The 17990-nt window shown below is 49.2% G+C and overlaps 1 protein-coding gene across 1 annotated transcript in view; it reads left to right on the top strand.

Moving 5' to 3' along the window:
* The first annotated feature begins 3452 nt into the window (after window positions 1-3452).
* LOC119456226 (zinc finger protein 1-like) overlaps window positions 3453-17990 on the top strand; it is a 166072-nt gene continuing 151534 nt past the window's right edge. The window contains 2 exon segments of the mRNA XM_037717872.2: window positions 3453-3770; window positions 5475-5672. Of these exon segments, the coding sequence (XP_037573800.2) occupies window positions 3578-3770; window positions 5475-5672 (391 nt within the window). The 5' untranslated portion in view covers window positions 3453-3577.

Below are 17990 nucleotides of genomic sequence, written 5' to 3'. Positions count from 1 at the left end.
GATGAGCGATGCGACAGCTGCCACTGCCAAGGCAGCAGCAGCAGCAAGTCGAGTCCCCATAGTTCCTCGCCTTCTTCGCCTCAGCTTCGGCTCAGTGGCGCCGGATTTCTTTATAAAAGGATACGGAGGCGCCAAAGACGAGAGATAGAGAGAAGGTGGGTTGTGTTGGACAGTGAATGAAAGAAGAGAATAAATAAACGGAAAGTACAAACGCACCTCCTTGTCTCCTTCCCGTGCTCCTCCCGTGTTCTCTCTTGCGAGGAGACGGTTTCTTTAACTCCTTCCTCCGACTGTTTCTCATAGTCTGACTCGACGCGCGCGTGTGTGTGTGTGTTTCCTGGGCGCGGGGCATTACGGTGCGAGCTCTGTGTGGGCTTCGCTTTGTTACGTCCTGCGCTCGCTTTCGAGACATCTCTTCCGCTTGCCTTAACCTCTGGCTCTGTCTCTCCTCATCGCTGAAACCCTTCCAACAGTCTGTAACTCGACTGAAGCTACGTGGCACGCGCCGCTGCCTGTTTAAGTGTATGTGCATGTGTGTATATGAGTGCACCTTCGAGAATGCACCCCTTCCGGGCATTTCTCTCGGGGACAAGAAAAAAAAAATGATCCAACACAAAATAAAGCTCAGGGAACTGAAAAAAAAAGAGAAACGATTGCATAAGAAGCAAATCGGGGTTCTCTCGAAAGAAAAGAAAGGAAACAAAGAAGGGGTTGGAAACGAGAAGAGGCGTCTTTCACGGCAGGCGAGACGAAGGGGAGCGCTGGCTTCTCGAAAAGATTTGGTTTGGAAATTCGCGTTCGCTTATTGTCTTCGTCTGTGTCCGTTTCATGGATCATTTGGCGGACTCGCGTATACGTATGCGCACGGTGTAGCATTGTCTGCAGCTTCTTCATTGTTTGTATATTCCACCTTCTCTGCACTTCCTCTTTGTCTTCGGGCTTTTTAATCTTTTTCGCACTCTCCGCCGCCCTTCCTTTTTCACTCCTGTCTTGTTTGTTCCTTCTGCTCGGCGCACTGTTTTGTCGCTCATCGTTTTCTTCTTCTTTTTCTTTTCTCTGTCCTTGCTTTTTTTTTCTTAAGCGGGTGTCGTCGTTCACTCTTTCTCCATCGGCCTTTTTACTCTCTCTCTCTCCCAGTAACTCAGGCGAGCGCGACAGGTAGTTGGTCCCTTTGTCTTCGCTTATCCGCCTGACTGAAAGATCAGTCAGACTTCTGCAGTTCATGTCGCACTTTTTGTTCTTTCTATCTTTTCCTTTCTTTATTATTTTTTTTCTGGGTATACTAGCACACCTCTGTTCTTCTCAGTCTTCTTTATTACTTTGAGAGCATAAATAAAGCTACTCACGGTATATTTTCGCATATGTTTAATTAAAGCAATCGAACCTTAAACGCCTCCCCTCCTTCCGTGCTCTTCTTTTTCGCGCCGTAGCTTTGAGCGAACACCGTCTGGAACGGTTTTTTTTTTTAATTTTAGTTCTTTATTCTCGATGCTTGCCGCGCGATTGACTCGACTTCTTTTTCACGCATTAATAATATCGTCCCTTCACTCGTGGCGTACACCGGGGGCTTGAAATTAAATCTGTGACTGCCGACCGTGTACCTCTTTTCACCGGTGTGATTTCTGGCTGTAACGCTTGAACGCCTCGTGGTTCTCGCTCGAATTGTGCTGTTCGGAAAGAAGGCGACAGTAATATGCGGAAATAAAATCTCTGAAACGCTGATATTGAGAGATATAAAGAGATGATCCATTCTTAATTTTTTATTGACAATTTAATAATATTACAGTCCTCGGCTTGACAAGTACGTTATTCGTGAGATTAAGAGCAACACTACTCGATATCACAAACGTAAAAAACAATATCGCTGCACCACTAAAAAACCTGAATGCTAGACAAATGTTGTCGATGCCGAAAACGTCACTCTACTGTCCGTAATGCCGATTGAGTGCTTGAGTTTGCTTTCATCGGTGAGGCACCAAATCTAGGAGCTAAAAGAAAAAAAGAACCCCGCCGATGGCATTTTCGTTTTGTTACTTGTTTGTGCGTACTATTTTGGTTGTTGTGTTCTGGCATACGTTAAAACGCTACTCACATATTTCGCAGTCAACACAGTAAGGTCATCTGTGGCCTATTTGACAGGTTCAGTAAATGAACGGCAAGCGCGCACAAAACAAACGCGGCAGAAGCTTAAAAGAATTAGCGCACATGCGTGTGTGTTTACAGTGTATGTTGTGGTCGGTGGCATGTGCTTGCGTGCGCTTGTTCACATTTTTAAAGGAATACTGTTAATATTATCGAAGTTGTAGAAATTCCTCAGCACCTTACTGGCACGTAAAAGGATGACACTTAGCGAGAATGTAGCTTTGCAAAAGCTTATAAGGTATTTTTAATTTTAAACTAAAGTTAGTTTTCAAATGCCGGACCTGGCGTCATCGACATTATTGTGACGCGCTACACAGAGCGAACTGTGCGGACATTGTCTCCCATTAAAGCAATCATGAAATTGCTCAAAAATAAATATAAATAAATGTAACTTGCCGCCGGTGAGAGCTGAACTCAAATCTTCGCATTTCGGGTGCGGTGATTTACCAATTACGCCAATGTCGCCATCCTCCTGTCTATTTTCCGGGGCATTCGAGTGTGTTCGAGCGGGGCTTGAGTGAGGTGGTGGGTAAACCCTGCGCTCCAGCCTGTGATGTTGAAGGATTGCTGAGTAGGTGATAAGTACGGTAATAGGTACGGAGGAGAAGGGCAGTTGAACAATATGTGAAACTATGACACAACAACGGGGCATTCGTGTACGGCTGCGCAAGATTGGTCCTCGAGTGCGTTAGCAAGCGATGCTCACGACCAATTATTTATACATTTATTATAGTGAATTATTTAGGTTGCTGCAACGGTTGTTGGTGTTTTCTTTTCTTTAGTTTCTTAAGGTTTAGAGGCTTTGGTCATACATTTAATAGAAAAAGAACAAAAAAAAATACAACGGCCTTCCTATCGGCTAGGGAGACCTACAGCTTCCATAGTGCTGCAAACGACTTGTGAGATTGAGTTTATCGTAATACAACTAACATAGTGCAGTAAGGACGAAGAACAAGTCGAGACAGGACAAGCGCTTTTCCTGTCTCGACTTGTACCTTGTCCTTACTCTGCCATGTTAGTTGTATTACGATGAATAACCAAGATGCCCAAACCTATTCACTTCTGGAGATGGAGTGTAGTTTGTCGTCCACACGCTAGTTTAATCAGTCTAAAGTGATTTTAGGTGTTTTTCTCTGGCGTCCTCTTAAGCACACGCACTTTTTTTTTTCTTGCGCAGTGGAGCCGGACGGCATGGCCGAGGACGCCGATCAGGTGGATGCCTCGGCGGCCGCCTCGGCCGACTGCCCGCCGCCAGCCGCTCACGGAGACGGGGGGCTGCCTCCCTCCTCTTCGGCCACCGCCGACCACGACTCGTCCTCCTCCTCCGTGGCGGCGCAGAGAGCCCTGAGCGGCCACGTCAAGCTCTTGCGGCCCGTCATGGTGCAGGCGTCGGTGGTGCCCGAGTCCCCCCCTTCGTCGCCCAACCTGGACGACGATGCGCCCCCGCTGCAGATCGACGAGGACGCCCCGACACCGCCCAGTCCGTCGCCGCCGACCTCGCCGCACCCGCCGCGCCTCGTCCCGGCCGTTTCGGGCACCTCCGTGCAACCGACCAGCCCACGTCCTCCCAGCGACCTGGTCGCCACAGGACGTCACGGCGAGGGTCCGTGTGGTGGCAGCGCGTGGAGGTAAGGTCCTCCGAGATATTGGCACAGCCGCGACAGTTAGCAACGCCCACCTTACAGAAGAGCTGGGGTCCAAAGCTTTGGGAGCGTTAACTAGCCAGCGGTTGACGTCACCAAGAGACGTTCAGTGTATTGATATAAAAAGCAAGCAAGGAGGAGATGGAGCCGGGATCGTTACAGGCATAAGTAGAGATATGTTTTATTTACAGAAAAGGCAGGGAGGTCGATTTGAACTGGTGCGCTCTAGCTTGCTAGTCTGCACTGGCGAATAGGGCAAGAACGCCAGAGTGTTGGGATGAATTATGATGATGAGACTGTAAATTTTCATGCGTAAGTAACTTTACAGTATAGAGATGGAGGCTTTAATGAAGAGAAATAAACATGAAGTGGAGATAGTCGGAATGTTAGACCGCAATAGGTGCAGTAAAACTTGATTTTCTCAAAGAAACGAGGCGCCTATTTGTCACTGACCCCTTTCAAAGGGCATCTCATTAGAAATCTTCATCAATAATCTGCTTACATGGTCAGCTTTTGAAGGTGGTAGCTGTTCTGAAATTTTAGCGACAGTGTTATCGGCACTGCCCACTCACAAGGCTACAAAGGAGGCTGGTTGGTAATGCTTCATTCATGGTGATACGTTCACAGTGGGAGATAGCGCATACCTGTACAAATAAATAAGTGATAAATGTCACAAAAGGGTGAAAAGAATTCACCATCAATATTGTAAGAATAAACATTCGTTAGTTGGCGCTTAATTAATTTAGTCTGCGTCTTTTTACGTCCGCTAGTTGCGCTTGTCCGTGTCTCCCAGTGCCACAATTTGTGCCATTTGTCATGAAGGCACTGACCACAGCCGTGTCGAGTGGTCATCGGGCCTAAGGCAATGAGAACTGCCAACGCTAGCTTGGAGCGATGCACGCGCCAGGCTAGGCTCGGTAACCTATAGCACGAGCAGTAAATTAAAAAAAAATAAGGGCCAGTCTCTATAGGCTCTTGCTGGCTTCTATCGTGTCCGTGCGCTCCACAGGCCTGCTTTGTAAAGCGATGGTCGTAATTGAAATCAATCACTTAGATTATTGCATGCTCTAAATGGCGTAGTAGATACTTGAAGAAGTAAACATTACGAGTTCAGGACGAACGATGAAGCGATAGGACCATACTTGGCGCCTACTGTGTCCTGTCAGTTCTTCGTTCAACCTCGTCCGTGACGCGCTACGTTTCCTCCTTGTAACGGATTTCCAAGAAGCCCAAAAAGCCGCATGGGTTAGAAGTAACTGAAATTTTCTCGAATACCAATCCTTGGTGATCGAGAAACTCACCTTCACTCCATGGCATTCAAGCAGCCACCGAGAGCACTCGTTTGGAAAATTTATTTCCTCAATCGCCGTATAGGATGTGGCTCGAGAGCAGTAACTCCCTCAGTCTAGAGGTGGCGCTGCCATACACCATTTGTCGTGAAATCGTCTACATCATCATGAACCAATTTAAGCAACTGTCTATTCTGGTCACCTCCTCGAACTGCGGTGCAGTGTCAACTTCAGGGAGGTTGCCGAATACAGAGAATAGCATAGACGCGTTTGAGCGAAACGGAATGCAAAACGCCGCACTGAAGATGCCATATACGTGTCCAAGTCTGTTGGAAAGCCCGCGTAAAAGGCAACTTGTTACGTCATACTGATGACCTTGCGTCGCTGTTTTGCACTGCAGAGACCGTGTCGAAGGCATCGCCAATGGCGACGAGAACAGCGGCGACTATCGACAGGAACGTCGCACGATCGGGCGAGCCTCCGTCCGACGCGGAGGAAGCCAGGATCCGCGAGTACCTGTGTCGCAGCGACACGGCCGTCATCTACCCGGAGCCCGTAGAAGCTGCCAGCGCTCCCGACGTATCGGCACAGCGACAAGGTACTGCGGAGCTACAGTTGCATGAAACTTCGTCTCCTCTGGTTGCCTCCAGTTGTCTATAGATACAAGAGCAAGCGAGCTGCCTTAGAGCAGCCGTCCTGCACGAACGAGAAAAACAGACAACGTTGTGTGCGTGTGTATTCTTTTTTCCTGAGCAGCTCTATAAACACAGCAGCTTGCGGGGCACGTAGTTGACGACAATACCGTAGAAATTAGCGTTTCTTGTTGCAGGTTACGAACTATTAGGCACATTTGTAACGTTCATTGCGATGCTTTCAACACTGCAAGCGATGCGTTACTATACGGCGAAACATTTCATCGGGCTAGCGTCGACTACTTTATTGCGTTACGACATACCTGGTCTTTCTTATTTTATTTTTTTTTGAGTAAGACAAGGAGGGAAAGACTGCGTCTTTACCCTAGCTTTAAAAATCCGGATAATTATCGTCTCACATCCGAGAATGAAGTCATCCTTGGCTGCAAGGCCACGCGCAGCGTACCCGCGTATACTGCTGACGAATCTTTCCCTCTCAACATTCGATTCAGATGTCACTCGCGCGCTTGTGTATATATATTAAAAGAAAGAAAGAAAGAAAGAAAGAAAGAAAGAAAGAAAGAAAGAAAGAAAGAAAGAAAGAAAGAAAGAAAGAAAGAAAGAAAGAAAGAAAGAAAGAAAACAAAAGCATCCGTGAGCAAGTCTGCGGCAAATGTAGAGCAAGCAGAAGTAATAGAGAAAGCTTGAATAGGGGAGCTGTACTACTGGGCTTCAACAAATTCCTCTCCTCCAAACCCAAACACCGGGAGCACTCGACCGGCGCAACGCGTGCACCGATCCTCTCCGCTTCCGGCAAAGCGGCCGCCGTTGCTCGTCACCTCGTAAAGCATGACAAGTGGAACGGGCCTAGCTGCGCAGGCAGCGGCCATTGCCGTGCACGTGCGGTCCAGCAGACCACGCGCTCGACTCCCACATCTCTCGACCCCCGCGCTGTGCGGCTTTGCTATGTGCGCGCGCGTGTAACACTAAATCAGGGCTGACTACCGAAAAGTGGCGCGGCGCCGCCGCACAGCGTGGGAGTGGTGGCGGTGGGCCACAGTATACAGCGGCAGCATTGATGGCCGGCGGCAAAAGCTGGCGATAGGCCCAGAAGTGTGCGCACAATAGCTTCGTTTTTGTCACGTGACCGGACGCGCGTGACCGTGGTAGTAAGTAACGAGCGCAGCGTGCCCGACGTCGTCGGCGAAGACCATCGTGTAGGTCGCTGTCCAGGCACCGCTGAGTTTCCACGTGCTTCAGGCGCCGTATACATATACGCGAAGCGCGCGCACGGGGTAGTGGCGACGCTGCGTTGCTCATCCGGTCGCTGCAGCCTCTTCTCAACGCTCTCTATGGTCTACGTACAAAAGGTTTTCTGAGAGACCACCCCGAAGATTCACGCTTTCTGGGTGACTCGCGAGAGGAAAGCGGGCGCGCGCGCGGTGTTCAACGCGTGCGCGCACCGCACCGTGCAACGGACGGGGCGGCGTCTCTCTTCATCTCCTCTGGCAGAGGTACAGCCCTCCCCCTTTCCCCTCTATAAAGCGGAGCGGGCGAGTCGCCCAAAATGCAGCGCTTCCGCTTCCGTTGACTGCGACTTCCGGACCGTTATTATGGCACGCGATGCGCGTTGCTCTCCCCGCGCTGCCGTTGACGTGACGCCGCGACGACTCGCACCGCCGCTTTCGCTCGTTACCTCGCGCATAGAATATGGCACTGGCCCCCTCCCTCCCGTCCTTCCAGCACTTGTCGGGGCGTCCTCCGGCGCGCCGATTTATGCCTCTCTTTGGAGACGCGAGCGGCCAGAATTAATTAGAGCTCCCTCTGAAGTGGGTCCCCAGCGCGGGGTAGCGCGGGACCTTCTCTCCTGTTGTATGGCGACGTCACCTCGCTTTTACCTTCTCGGAGAAAGAGCGCGCCTGCAGCCCGCCAGCCTGGTACAACGACCCTCACTGAGGCGCTCCTCCTCCGCCTCGGTGCTTCCCTTCACGTTTTCGTCCTCGCAAGTTCCTCTCCGTCCCGCACTTTAACAACGTCATGAACCCTGTGGCAAATGGATGGCTAACAAGCGAGGGCCCCCACAGTCCGCGCCATAGCCGGATGGAACGAATTGAACAGAAAGAAAAGAGAGAGTCCCGCGAGCGGGAAGTGATTTCAACCCCCCACGCGGTGAAAAACTTCTCCCCACGTCCCGTAACCGTCCCGACGTTACAAATCGGAAGATGCTGCGGCGTCTCTACACATCGTCCCCCCATCCCTCCCTCCCTACTTACCTCTTCTCGCGCTTCCCCCTGTTCCTAACCGGGCCCGTGCGCCCGAGAACCGTACACTCAGCCATCGTTCCCGGACCTTTTCTTCGGCCTGGCGAACATTAAAAGCGACTTGCACCCCTCCCAGTCTAGCGGACCGGCGGGGCTTGCGCTGCCTCGAGACTAAAGGACAACTCCCCCCCCCCTCCCTTTTTTTCCCTCCTTTCTCTCATCCCCACTTCTCTTCGTCCGGTCGACGTGCCAGAGCCCGTGCGCGCGGCGTGGTCGGCGTCGGGCTGACTCAGGAGCGTTGCCACCGCTGCCGCCGGAGCCTTTTCAATCACGGTGGATGATGCTGCTGGCTCCCTCCTCCGGATCCGCGCACGGAAGGGCGCGTGGCGAGGCAGGAGAAGCGCCTCAGCGATGGAATATGGGGAGCGCTAGCAGCGCACAGGACCGGGACGCTTCGCGCTCCCTTCAGGAAGGAAGCGGCCCAAGGTGCCGCAGCAGAAGCAGCCCAGCAGCGCCCCCGTCAGCCCCCGTCCCCCTCTCTCTCTTTCTCTCTGGCTCCGATGTGAGCTGCTCTTCTTCCATACTGCGCTATCCCGTCCCGGGACGAATTTGCGCCCCCTTTTGTCTGCTAGAAAGGACGGAGGAAAAGAGGATGGTGTTTTCACCCCCGCGGTGGCTGTCCTGAATCACGCGTCTCACGTGCTCGGTATATGCGAGCGGCGTTAGTCTTACGCCCTGTGCGTTTCTTTGTTTGCTCCGCCACGCCCCTGCTCGCGAAGCTGCCATCGACGCCACTTTTCCTGCGATCCTGCCGGTGCGTGATGCTTCGCATTGGGTGCAACGTTAGCTAGGATACAGTTTGTACGCATTTCTTGGGGCGAGTTTCAGCAGTGTGATGCCAGCGCACTGAAAGGGAAAGGATAAAAACCGAAAGAAACAAATAGACACAGGTAAAGGTATACGGCGCGAACCCACACTTCACAACCATGTGCCAATTCCGTCAACAAGCTGCCCTCATAAACTCTTGGAGTGTGTGTGGAAGTGTCCACGTTCACGTGTAGTTCGTGTGTCGGTTGCCATGTCATCCATTTGGCGCTCGGACCTGCTAAAACTGTGTCATCAGTCATTCTGCTTATGGTTCCTACCCGGCTTTTAAACTTGACCTAACTTCGCAAGCATACGATTTCGCAGAGCTGTAGTTCTGCAGTGATAGGCGATGATGGCTGTCGTCCGCCGTAGTCGTTGTCGTAGGTCCTTACTTTTCATGCACCGTCATGCACCGTCATGCGCCGTCATGTAGCGCCGTCATGCATAGTCTTCGACGTTATTATACTCCTCGTTTTTGTCAACCATCACTGTCTTTGGTGGTATCCAAGGCGTTCCCTTGAATAGCCATCTGCATTTATAAAAAGATTGTTCACTGAATTGCAAATGGACCCTTCCTGCAACCTAGCGTGAACTATTCTAAGTTTAAGCCTTGTACATTCGTACAAATTAGTGAAACGGTTTAATTATACCAAACCCTACTACTATTCTCTTTTTTTCGTATTATCACTACAGTCTACAGATTCGTCGAGAAGATGTAACTGCAATGACTTACGCAACCATTAGCTTTTTTTTTAAGCTGTCATTTCGATGTAGTTCAAACTAACAACATATTCTAGCATTATAAACATAACTAAACGTATATATATACTTAAAAGGTAAAAAGATGCACAGATGATGAGGGTAGTGTAGGTGAAGCTTATGATGGAAGACGTGAGCAGAAACAAGCGAAAGCGTTTTTTTTTTTTAATTCCATGCCAAAATAACGCTCGGGTAAAAATCTGTAAAGATCAAAAGCGTGGGATTTCTGTGCCACCTGCGAACCCACAGTCGCAGAAGAATAGCCCCTAGTATCATTGTAAAACTAAATAAAGAGATAATTTTTTTTAAATTTTGTCAGACGGAGGAATGGAGCGAAATTATTTTTATAGCATACTATGAAGTGCTTCCACTTCTTTGTGTGACCGCCTCCATCACAGAAGAGCATTTCTTGTCCCTTCAAGAACCTTCAAATCTAAGCGTAAACTTTTGCGTTCATTTTCTTTTGTATTCCTTTTCTTTTCTTTCCTTTATTTTTTCTTGTAGCATTTTGTCTGACTTTAGGCGGGAGCCTCCCTGCCTTTTCAAGAAAAATATCTTGACAGTATTTTGTGTGTGTTTTTGTGCAAAGGATCGATAAGATGCGCACTTCGTCTCGCTTCATCAGCACACTCATTTAGCTCGAGTGAGTGCACGTTCTTAGTCGTCCGCTTTACAATGATTGTTCCCCAGGCGATCAACTGGACGAACGACGTTTCATTATTTTAGATGGTTCCTGACAGACCCAACTTGCTGAATTTCCTTCACAAACTTAATAACCTCAGCTTTTATTCTGGTTTACGTTTTTCCATTCACTCGAAGACTACATGTATTGGGATGCAATCTCGCAACGACCGATGTATAGTTCAATTGGCCACTGATTGACTCTGTGTAGCTAGCTGCCGTGAAACTGGGAAACAGAAACAATTTATTTTATCGCTCGTTTAGTTCTATGGGAACAATGCAATATAAGCATTTAACGAGATTGCGTGGCTGGACTGTGACGTTGTGGTGGATATTGGTGTCCACCACTACGTGAAACAGAAACATCAAGCGTCTTCGCTTTTATACAGCACGGTGACCCCATTATCAAGTTAATGAAATATAATTTGGCATCTTCGTCGCTTTTCTTTAGCCAGAATGTATTGTCTTTTCTATTGATGATTTGGTCTTCACTATCTCCGTTTATTGATTGTAAATTTTTTAATTGTTGCTATTATGTGTTTCTGAGATAACTTGAAACTTTTAATTAAAAAAATGTCTACTTTCTTTAATGCGTGTGCAAAAAACCTTCCTCATTCCCCAACAACACAGGTGGCGTTTTTGCATGTTATCAGAATGTTCAAGTGCATAGTCGGAGAACCACTCGATCACTGACTTTCTCATTGAACAAATCACTCACCCGTTCGCTATCTCGCAGGCTCACTCGCTTACTTACTCGTGTCTTCACTCACTCATTTATCTACACCTGAGTGCTCATTAATTCACTCGCTTACTGATTCAGTCATTTTCTCACGCATATTCATTCGCATGCCAGAACCCTGAACTACCTGTTTATCCACACACTCCCGCATTGGCTCACTCATTCATGAATTGACTCTCTCTCACTCTTTCGCTTACACACCAGAGCACTACATCGCTTACACACTCATGATCTCATTCACCCATTTTATCACACAATGCAGCGCTCACTCACTCGTTTACCCACTCACTCGCTCGGTCACTTACGCGCTCACTGACTCACCCATTTCCCCACATATAAGAATGGCGATTCGTTCGCCTAGACACTCACTCGATCTAAGACTCACTCACTCACTCACTCACTCACTCACTCACTCACTCACTCACTCACTCACTCACTCACTCACTCACTCACTCACTCACTCACTCACTCACTCACTCACTCACTCACTCACTCACTCACTCACTCACTCGATCAATCAATCCATCAATCAATCAATCAACCAATCGTCAGCTCTCTCCCTTACAGTACACAATACTCACGAGCGATTACTTCTCTTTTATTTATTTCCTTTTTCGTCGCACTAGGCAGCTTCACTTTTTTCCTTAAGCCAACTAAACAAAATTCATGTAGCGCCTTCGTTTTTCATCTTGCTTGTATTTCAAAACTTCCGCGCTCCTACGCACGAACACCGGCAGCCAAACTTTTGCGCTTACAGCAGCCTTGTTTTCTGTTTTCCCCCCGCACCGGGCAGCCCCGCCGGCATTGTGGCACGCGCTTTTGCTTTAAAGGCAGGACGCTACGTGTCCGGCATGCAAATCTGTCGACTTTATTAGGCGAGCGACAAAAGCCTTCCCTTTTCTTCAGCCCCTGCTAAAGGCAGTGGGCGGAGAGAAAGAGAACGAGGGGGAGAGGTCGGAGAAAGTTTAATTGGGAAGCGTGCTCAGCCTCTCGGCTCGCCGCTGCAGCCGTATGCAAGAAACGCAGAGTTCAGGCGGCTTGAATGCGGGAGTGGGGGAGGGCGTCCGCGTTCCTTGTTAGCATCCTCCACCACAACTCGCTTTTCCCCTGCATTTGCTCCGCGCGGTTCCGCAATGTCTTGCATCCCTGAGAGCAAGACCGGCCGACCACCATCACCACCACCATAGTGGGGGCAATGGTCCTAAGCCCTGCTCGTGGGTAGAAAGAGCCCTGGCTGGGGCATCGCGTACGCGCAGGGGCGCGACTTAAGCGATTGTCGCGGACGGCAATGTGGCGCCGGCAAGTCGTATGAGAGCATAGGCGCGCGCGAGCGGCGACCGTTTACAACCGGCTCGTCGTTTAATGCACGCCCAATCAGTACCGCTGTCGACTGGCGGGTCGTCCCCAATTTCCTCGCACTGGGGAGTACAGTCCCTTCGGAGGCGGCTATCCCAACGCGTCACACCATAGTGTTTCGGCTGTATGCACGGAGCCACTTGGAGTCGCACGTGGCGGGAGACTTGGACGACTAGTTATTCAGCCAGAGTTTTCTCCGTGTGTATATGATGATGTCCAAGTTGCGTCGTTCGTACTTACGTGTATACCTGAGTATTTTGGACGCTGTTGCTGTGTTGAGTGCTCAGAATAGTTCGTTTCAGTATGGGGCGATATCTCGCTGAACGAGCTGTTCATTCCGCTAAATTGGTGAGCTGTATAAATATAAAAACAATGCCGGGGTTACCAAATAAATTCGCGGAAAATATAAAGCTTGCTCACATGCAGTGCTAGGTGCCCTTCATAGGACTGTACTCGGCGCTTGTGTAGGGGATTCCCTACAGTCTAGACATTACAGTGCGTTTCCTTGATATATATATATATATATATATATATATATATATATATATATATATAGTACTAGCAATTAATGTCATTATGTTAGCCCAACGTTCAATCGAACACGTATTGTGTTTTTGTTATCGTTATAACGTCGAACGTGATGTTCTTCGGACTTAGTTAAACGGGCTGGATCGCAGACCATGTTCCGAGACAAAGATTCTTGGACCATGGCGCCATACGTCGCGGGCTTGCAAAACAACGTGGGTGTTGCTTCAGTTTATCAAATCGACTGGGCTCGATGGCCGATTGTAGGCGTCGAACGGCTAATGCAACCCTCCCTTTCCTTCCTTCTCTCTCACTTCTTGCTTTTCATCCCTTAAAAGCCTTCCCCATGCGTAGAGTAGGAACCCGGATGCGCGTCTTATTGACCTGCTTACGTTTCCTCTCTCTCTCTCTTTATCTCTCTCTCTCTGCCTCTGGCTGCATAATTGTTAAGGTCGTTTTCGATGTTCACAGTGATAGTGCAGTACTTTAACATCTCTCTTTTCTTTTTTGGCGGACATACGCGACGCCAACGTGCTGCTACAGGTTCTTTAGGGAACCATCCCCGAAATAAGACCATTCGTGACAGATTGCCACCGATAGCGTAATGAAATGTGGCCAGTATCACATGAGAGAAACTTGGCCATGGTACTGGCCAACTTGGTGCCCAGCCATGAACTCTGGCAGGTCGACCAAGACAGAAAAAAGTGAGTTGTGCGATAACCAACCACACTGAGAGATAGAGAAAAACAACAAGAAAACGTTCTTGCGTGCGTAACAGTGGAACGTGCAGTCAGCAGCCTGAGAGTCATCGCGCGCGCCTAGCAGCCATTGGAAACAGGGATGGTATGTACGGACGTAAGCAGGCCGTACCGAAAAGGTCGGGTCTTTCCCGCTTCGGGAGCCGTATGAATTGCACCGTCGCAAACGGATGCAACGCCTCGGTGGCGACTGGGCGAAATGTATGTTTGTCTAGCTTCGAAAGCAGCGGTGCTAAAAGGGAGGCACGTGGCAACGAGGTGAGGGCAGGGTAACGCTACTTTTGGGCGCGAACGGTGGGGAGGAAAGGGTGTGGATGACAAGATTCAGTGTCATCTTCTTCTTCGTCCTCTCCCAAGCAATCGGGACGTGCGGACTGTTAGCGCCCTCATAAAATGGCGGACTCCGGAGACGTGAGGTGCGGGTCTAACGGCGCCACTATCGTACGGGGACCCGACCTCCGGAGGAAGGTCTTCTCCCGCGCAGTGAGGCGTCCATCTCTGTTGGGGAGGTCACACGACGCGGTCGCCGCACCGCCTGCTGCTGCCGGCGTCGCTTCACGATGACGGGATATGCGGTGCGAAGGCTTTCGTGAGGATGTGAGGCGAAGGAGGGTGACGCCACTAAAGGTCCATTCGGCCTTCTCTCGCGGACGACGGTTCGGAAGGGTGCGCTGCTAGATGCGGAGCGGCAGTGCCGCAGATTGTAGTTTCTTATAGTTATACTTCTCGCGTATGAAGTATACATTACTGCAGACAAGTGGATTGAAAAAATGCACCATGGTTATAGTTTTGACTGAGGCGCGGGGTTAGGGAAGCATATTGCACAGGCAATAAGCTAAGCTTGGTCGCCTCTTTTTGGTGCACTAGAATATGTCGCCATGCGCCTATGTGTCAAGTGCGCGATGTCTACGGCTGTTTGAAATAGACCCAAGTATAACTGTAAATGACGAGAATATTGGGAAAGCAGATAGAATTTCTTTTAGTAGTGCCGTCAACTGCCTTTCAGTATTAGGGCCCGCGTTCACAAAAAGCTCTTACGCTAGAATTGTTCGTAAGACCGTTTTCCAACAAATACTGATGCTGGACATACTATATTAGTGATTGCGGCCAACCTATGACAAAAAAGCACTTACGTATACGACAAACTTTTTGAATTCAGCCCCAGATCACTTCGGTCGATTTCCCATATGGAAGCCATTTTCGTGACGCAGTTGTGCTTGTTAAGACTGCAGATTGTTTCGTTTTCCCGGGACTATGAGTACAGATCTGCCGTCGCGGTTAACTAAAAGTTCAGCCGCAAGCACCCCTGCACTCGTGCAGCTATGAGTTTACACATCGAATCGTCGGGCCGTCGCTCCAGGCGCAATCATACGCCCTCGGATCAACTCCTGGGTCGTGACCATAGTTGCGCTAACCGGGGATAGTTTCGTTCGGCGGAGGACATATATCTGCGCCTTTCCCCCGCAACCTCCGCAATAACGGCCTCCGACTCGCGCAGATAATAATTGGACCCAGGTTTCAGATTGCGTCCAGAATGACTGCGCGAACGAGCCACGGACGAGGTCAGCCAACTGCTATGTCTCGCCTGCGTTTTTACTATATAAACGCCCGGACGTATGCGTCAGTGGTTGGCACCGACTTTCCTCACCCTGACCTTAGTTTCTGGCCTTTCCTCGAAAGTTTGCTTCGGTATACGCAAGAATTATCGATAAATATATCAGTCGATCAGTGCACCCGGATGTTTGTACGACGGGCTTTGAGCTGTTCTGCCCTCTTCTTGTGTGCCTAGAAGCGCATCGTATACGCAAGTTCGCTTACGTGTTTAAGGTCTACCCTGCTCTGCTTGCATTGCGCTAACTACTCGATGAGTAGTGGAAGAGTGTAGTAGCGTGCTATTAGGGTTCTGCCTGTTTCACTGTTTTGTGAGACCTGTGAGTTCGGGGCACGCTTAGTTCGGCGCTATTTCGTGGATAGAGAGACATCAACGGATACTGATCACGCTTGTTGTTGTTACGTCATAGACATTTTCCACAAGGCACGGTGATTTAGCTTTCTTTCGCCTGCCTGGTATTCGTTTGAACCCGTGATAAATAGACGGCTGTGGGTCGTTCTTGCAGCGCTCCAAACAAATGCCGAGTATGTTAGTGCGTTTCGAGGGGCGTAAAGCAGGCCTGTGTGCGAGAAGTTCACGTAAAAAAAATAATAAAAAGAAATAAAAGAAAATAAAGAAAAAGACTGAGAAAATGTGCAACTGATTAAATTAAGACTGTAATTACGGAAATAAGATGAAAAGAATCATATATGCCAGGAAATTGACTGAGACAACAAAAAGATATATATATATATATATATATATATATATATATATATATATATATATAGCAGTGTAACTGGGATTCAAGAATGACGTTTTCGATCACAGCTCAGTTAAAAACTTCGCCGGACTTTTCGTATACAATGTAAGTTTCCTTTTTTCTCGTTCACTGAGAAATTATTTCCTCACTACCCGCCATGATGGCTCAGTAGCTAAGGCGATTCTTCTGCATAGCGCGAGGTCCCGGCCGCGGTCGCCTCACTTCGATGGATGCTAAATGCAAGAAACTCTCGTGTACATAGCTTTAAGTGGACGTGACCCTAGTGGTCAAAATTAATCCGGAGCTCTCCACTACGGCGCCTTTCGTAGCTCCCAGTGTTGCCGGGGAAATTTTAAACCCCATGAATCAATCAATCGATTTCCACATTGAGAAATTACAATCATGACACTGATATGGTTCTTCCTTGGCCTCGCTTTAAAAGTACGTTCAAGTATAACTGCACGCGAGGTGGCTTCCAAGGGTCATGCGCGCATTCACGTATCTCGCACGGCTCACGTCAGTGGGGGAAACTGCAGTCCTGGCCGCCAGATTGGTGCTGTGAGGGTGACGTGTCAGTCGTAAGTGACTGCGTACACACACCATTTCCGAGCCAGAGAGAGATAGAGAGAAAAAGTGAAAAAAAAAAGTCTAACATCCAAATAAAGCCACGCAGGCACGCGCTGCGGCTTTTAAAGGAGGGGGCGAGACTGGCGCTCCCTCCAATTTCTCTCGTGAAGTTTAATTAAGGTCATTGACGAGCGAGTGATAAATTATGCCTTTCTTTCCGTCGAAACAAGCCTCGGGAACACAGAAACACGCGGGGCCAAGCGAGGAACGAGGCAGGAAGGCTCTCACGTGCACGCAGCACCAGTTACGCGAGCGCGTCAAGACGGCGCCTCGGGCCAGCCAAGAAATTTGGCGGCAGGAAACTCATTCGAGGAGGGGCTCCGTGCCGTACGGGCTCCTTTGTTACGGGCTGCTGCGGGAGGGGACCGAGGCTGCGCAGAAAAGTACGGGAGAGGTTGAAGAGGCGAGGATGTGTGTAGCTGGGGTCCGTGGTTGGGTGTAACGAGTGTTGGGCGCCTACCTCGATCCGTTCTCCCTCGTGCCCGCGCGGCTAGTGATGGAGACGCTGTTGTGTACGGCGGGCCGGCCTGTGTGACTGATTAATAGTCGCCCGAGTCCAGGGCCCCAGACGAGGGGAGTGATGATCCCCTTTGCTGGTTGTGCGCTTTTAAGGGATGGATTCTTTAGCAAGCGATCGAACGATGCGGCTGTTTCTTGTTTTCTGACCGTTCCTCCTCCTTGTAATAATGAAGATAGTTGCGGCGTTCGGGCAATACACTCGCGTCAGCTGGCGAGGTGGATGGCGACTTCTTGCGCTTACGGGCCAGGCTATCTTACCCCGGCGAAATTTCCCAATGTCATTCTACAGTTGCTATTTATGTTTTGGTACGCCGATGAACCTGCTTCTTTGCGGTCTGCCAGCGAATGTCAGATAATGTTGATCATTCGCTGCAATTTCTGAAAGATTAATGCATTATTTATAAAAGAACGGTCTTGAAAGTGTTTCTTTTTATTTTCAATAACGCACAAACAAAGCTTGCTTTCTTCGTAATTACTTTATTCATCTCCCTGCTCTCTCTTTTGCTTATTATTGAACGAAAAAGTTCGCAACTGTCGGGTGCAGCCTTGAATATATATCGTTCAGTAGTAACTCTGCCGATCTCCTTCGGTTCCCCTGTCTGTTGTGTCCACTCTAAAGGCAGCTCATTAATAAACGCAAGAAACCCCCTGCAGCCTTTTGCCGTAGAGTTGAAGACGAGTGTAGTGGAATTCAGCAGGCAGCTCTCCTCTGGTATATCCCTAATACACATTCCGCAGTGACGCGTGAGAGAGAGAGAGAGAGAGAGAAAGAAAGGAAGAAAAGAAGAAAGAGTGTGTGTATGTGTGACAGAGAAATATATATATATGCGCATTTTTG

Source organism: Dermacentor silvarum, chromosome 6, assembly GCF_013339745.2.
Source record: "Dermacentor silvarum isolate Dsil-2018 chromosome 6, BIME_Dsil_1.4, whole genome shotgun sequence".
Classification (NCBI taxonomy): Eukaryota; Metazoa; Arthropoda; class Arachnida; order Ixodida; family Ixodidae; genus Dermacentor; species Dermacentor silvarum.
The sequence above is the reverse complement of the archived record's forward strand: the minus strand, read 5'-3'. Positions and strand labels throughout refer to the sequence as shown.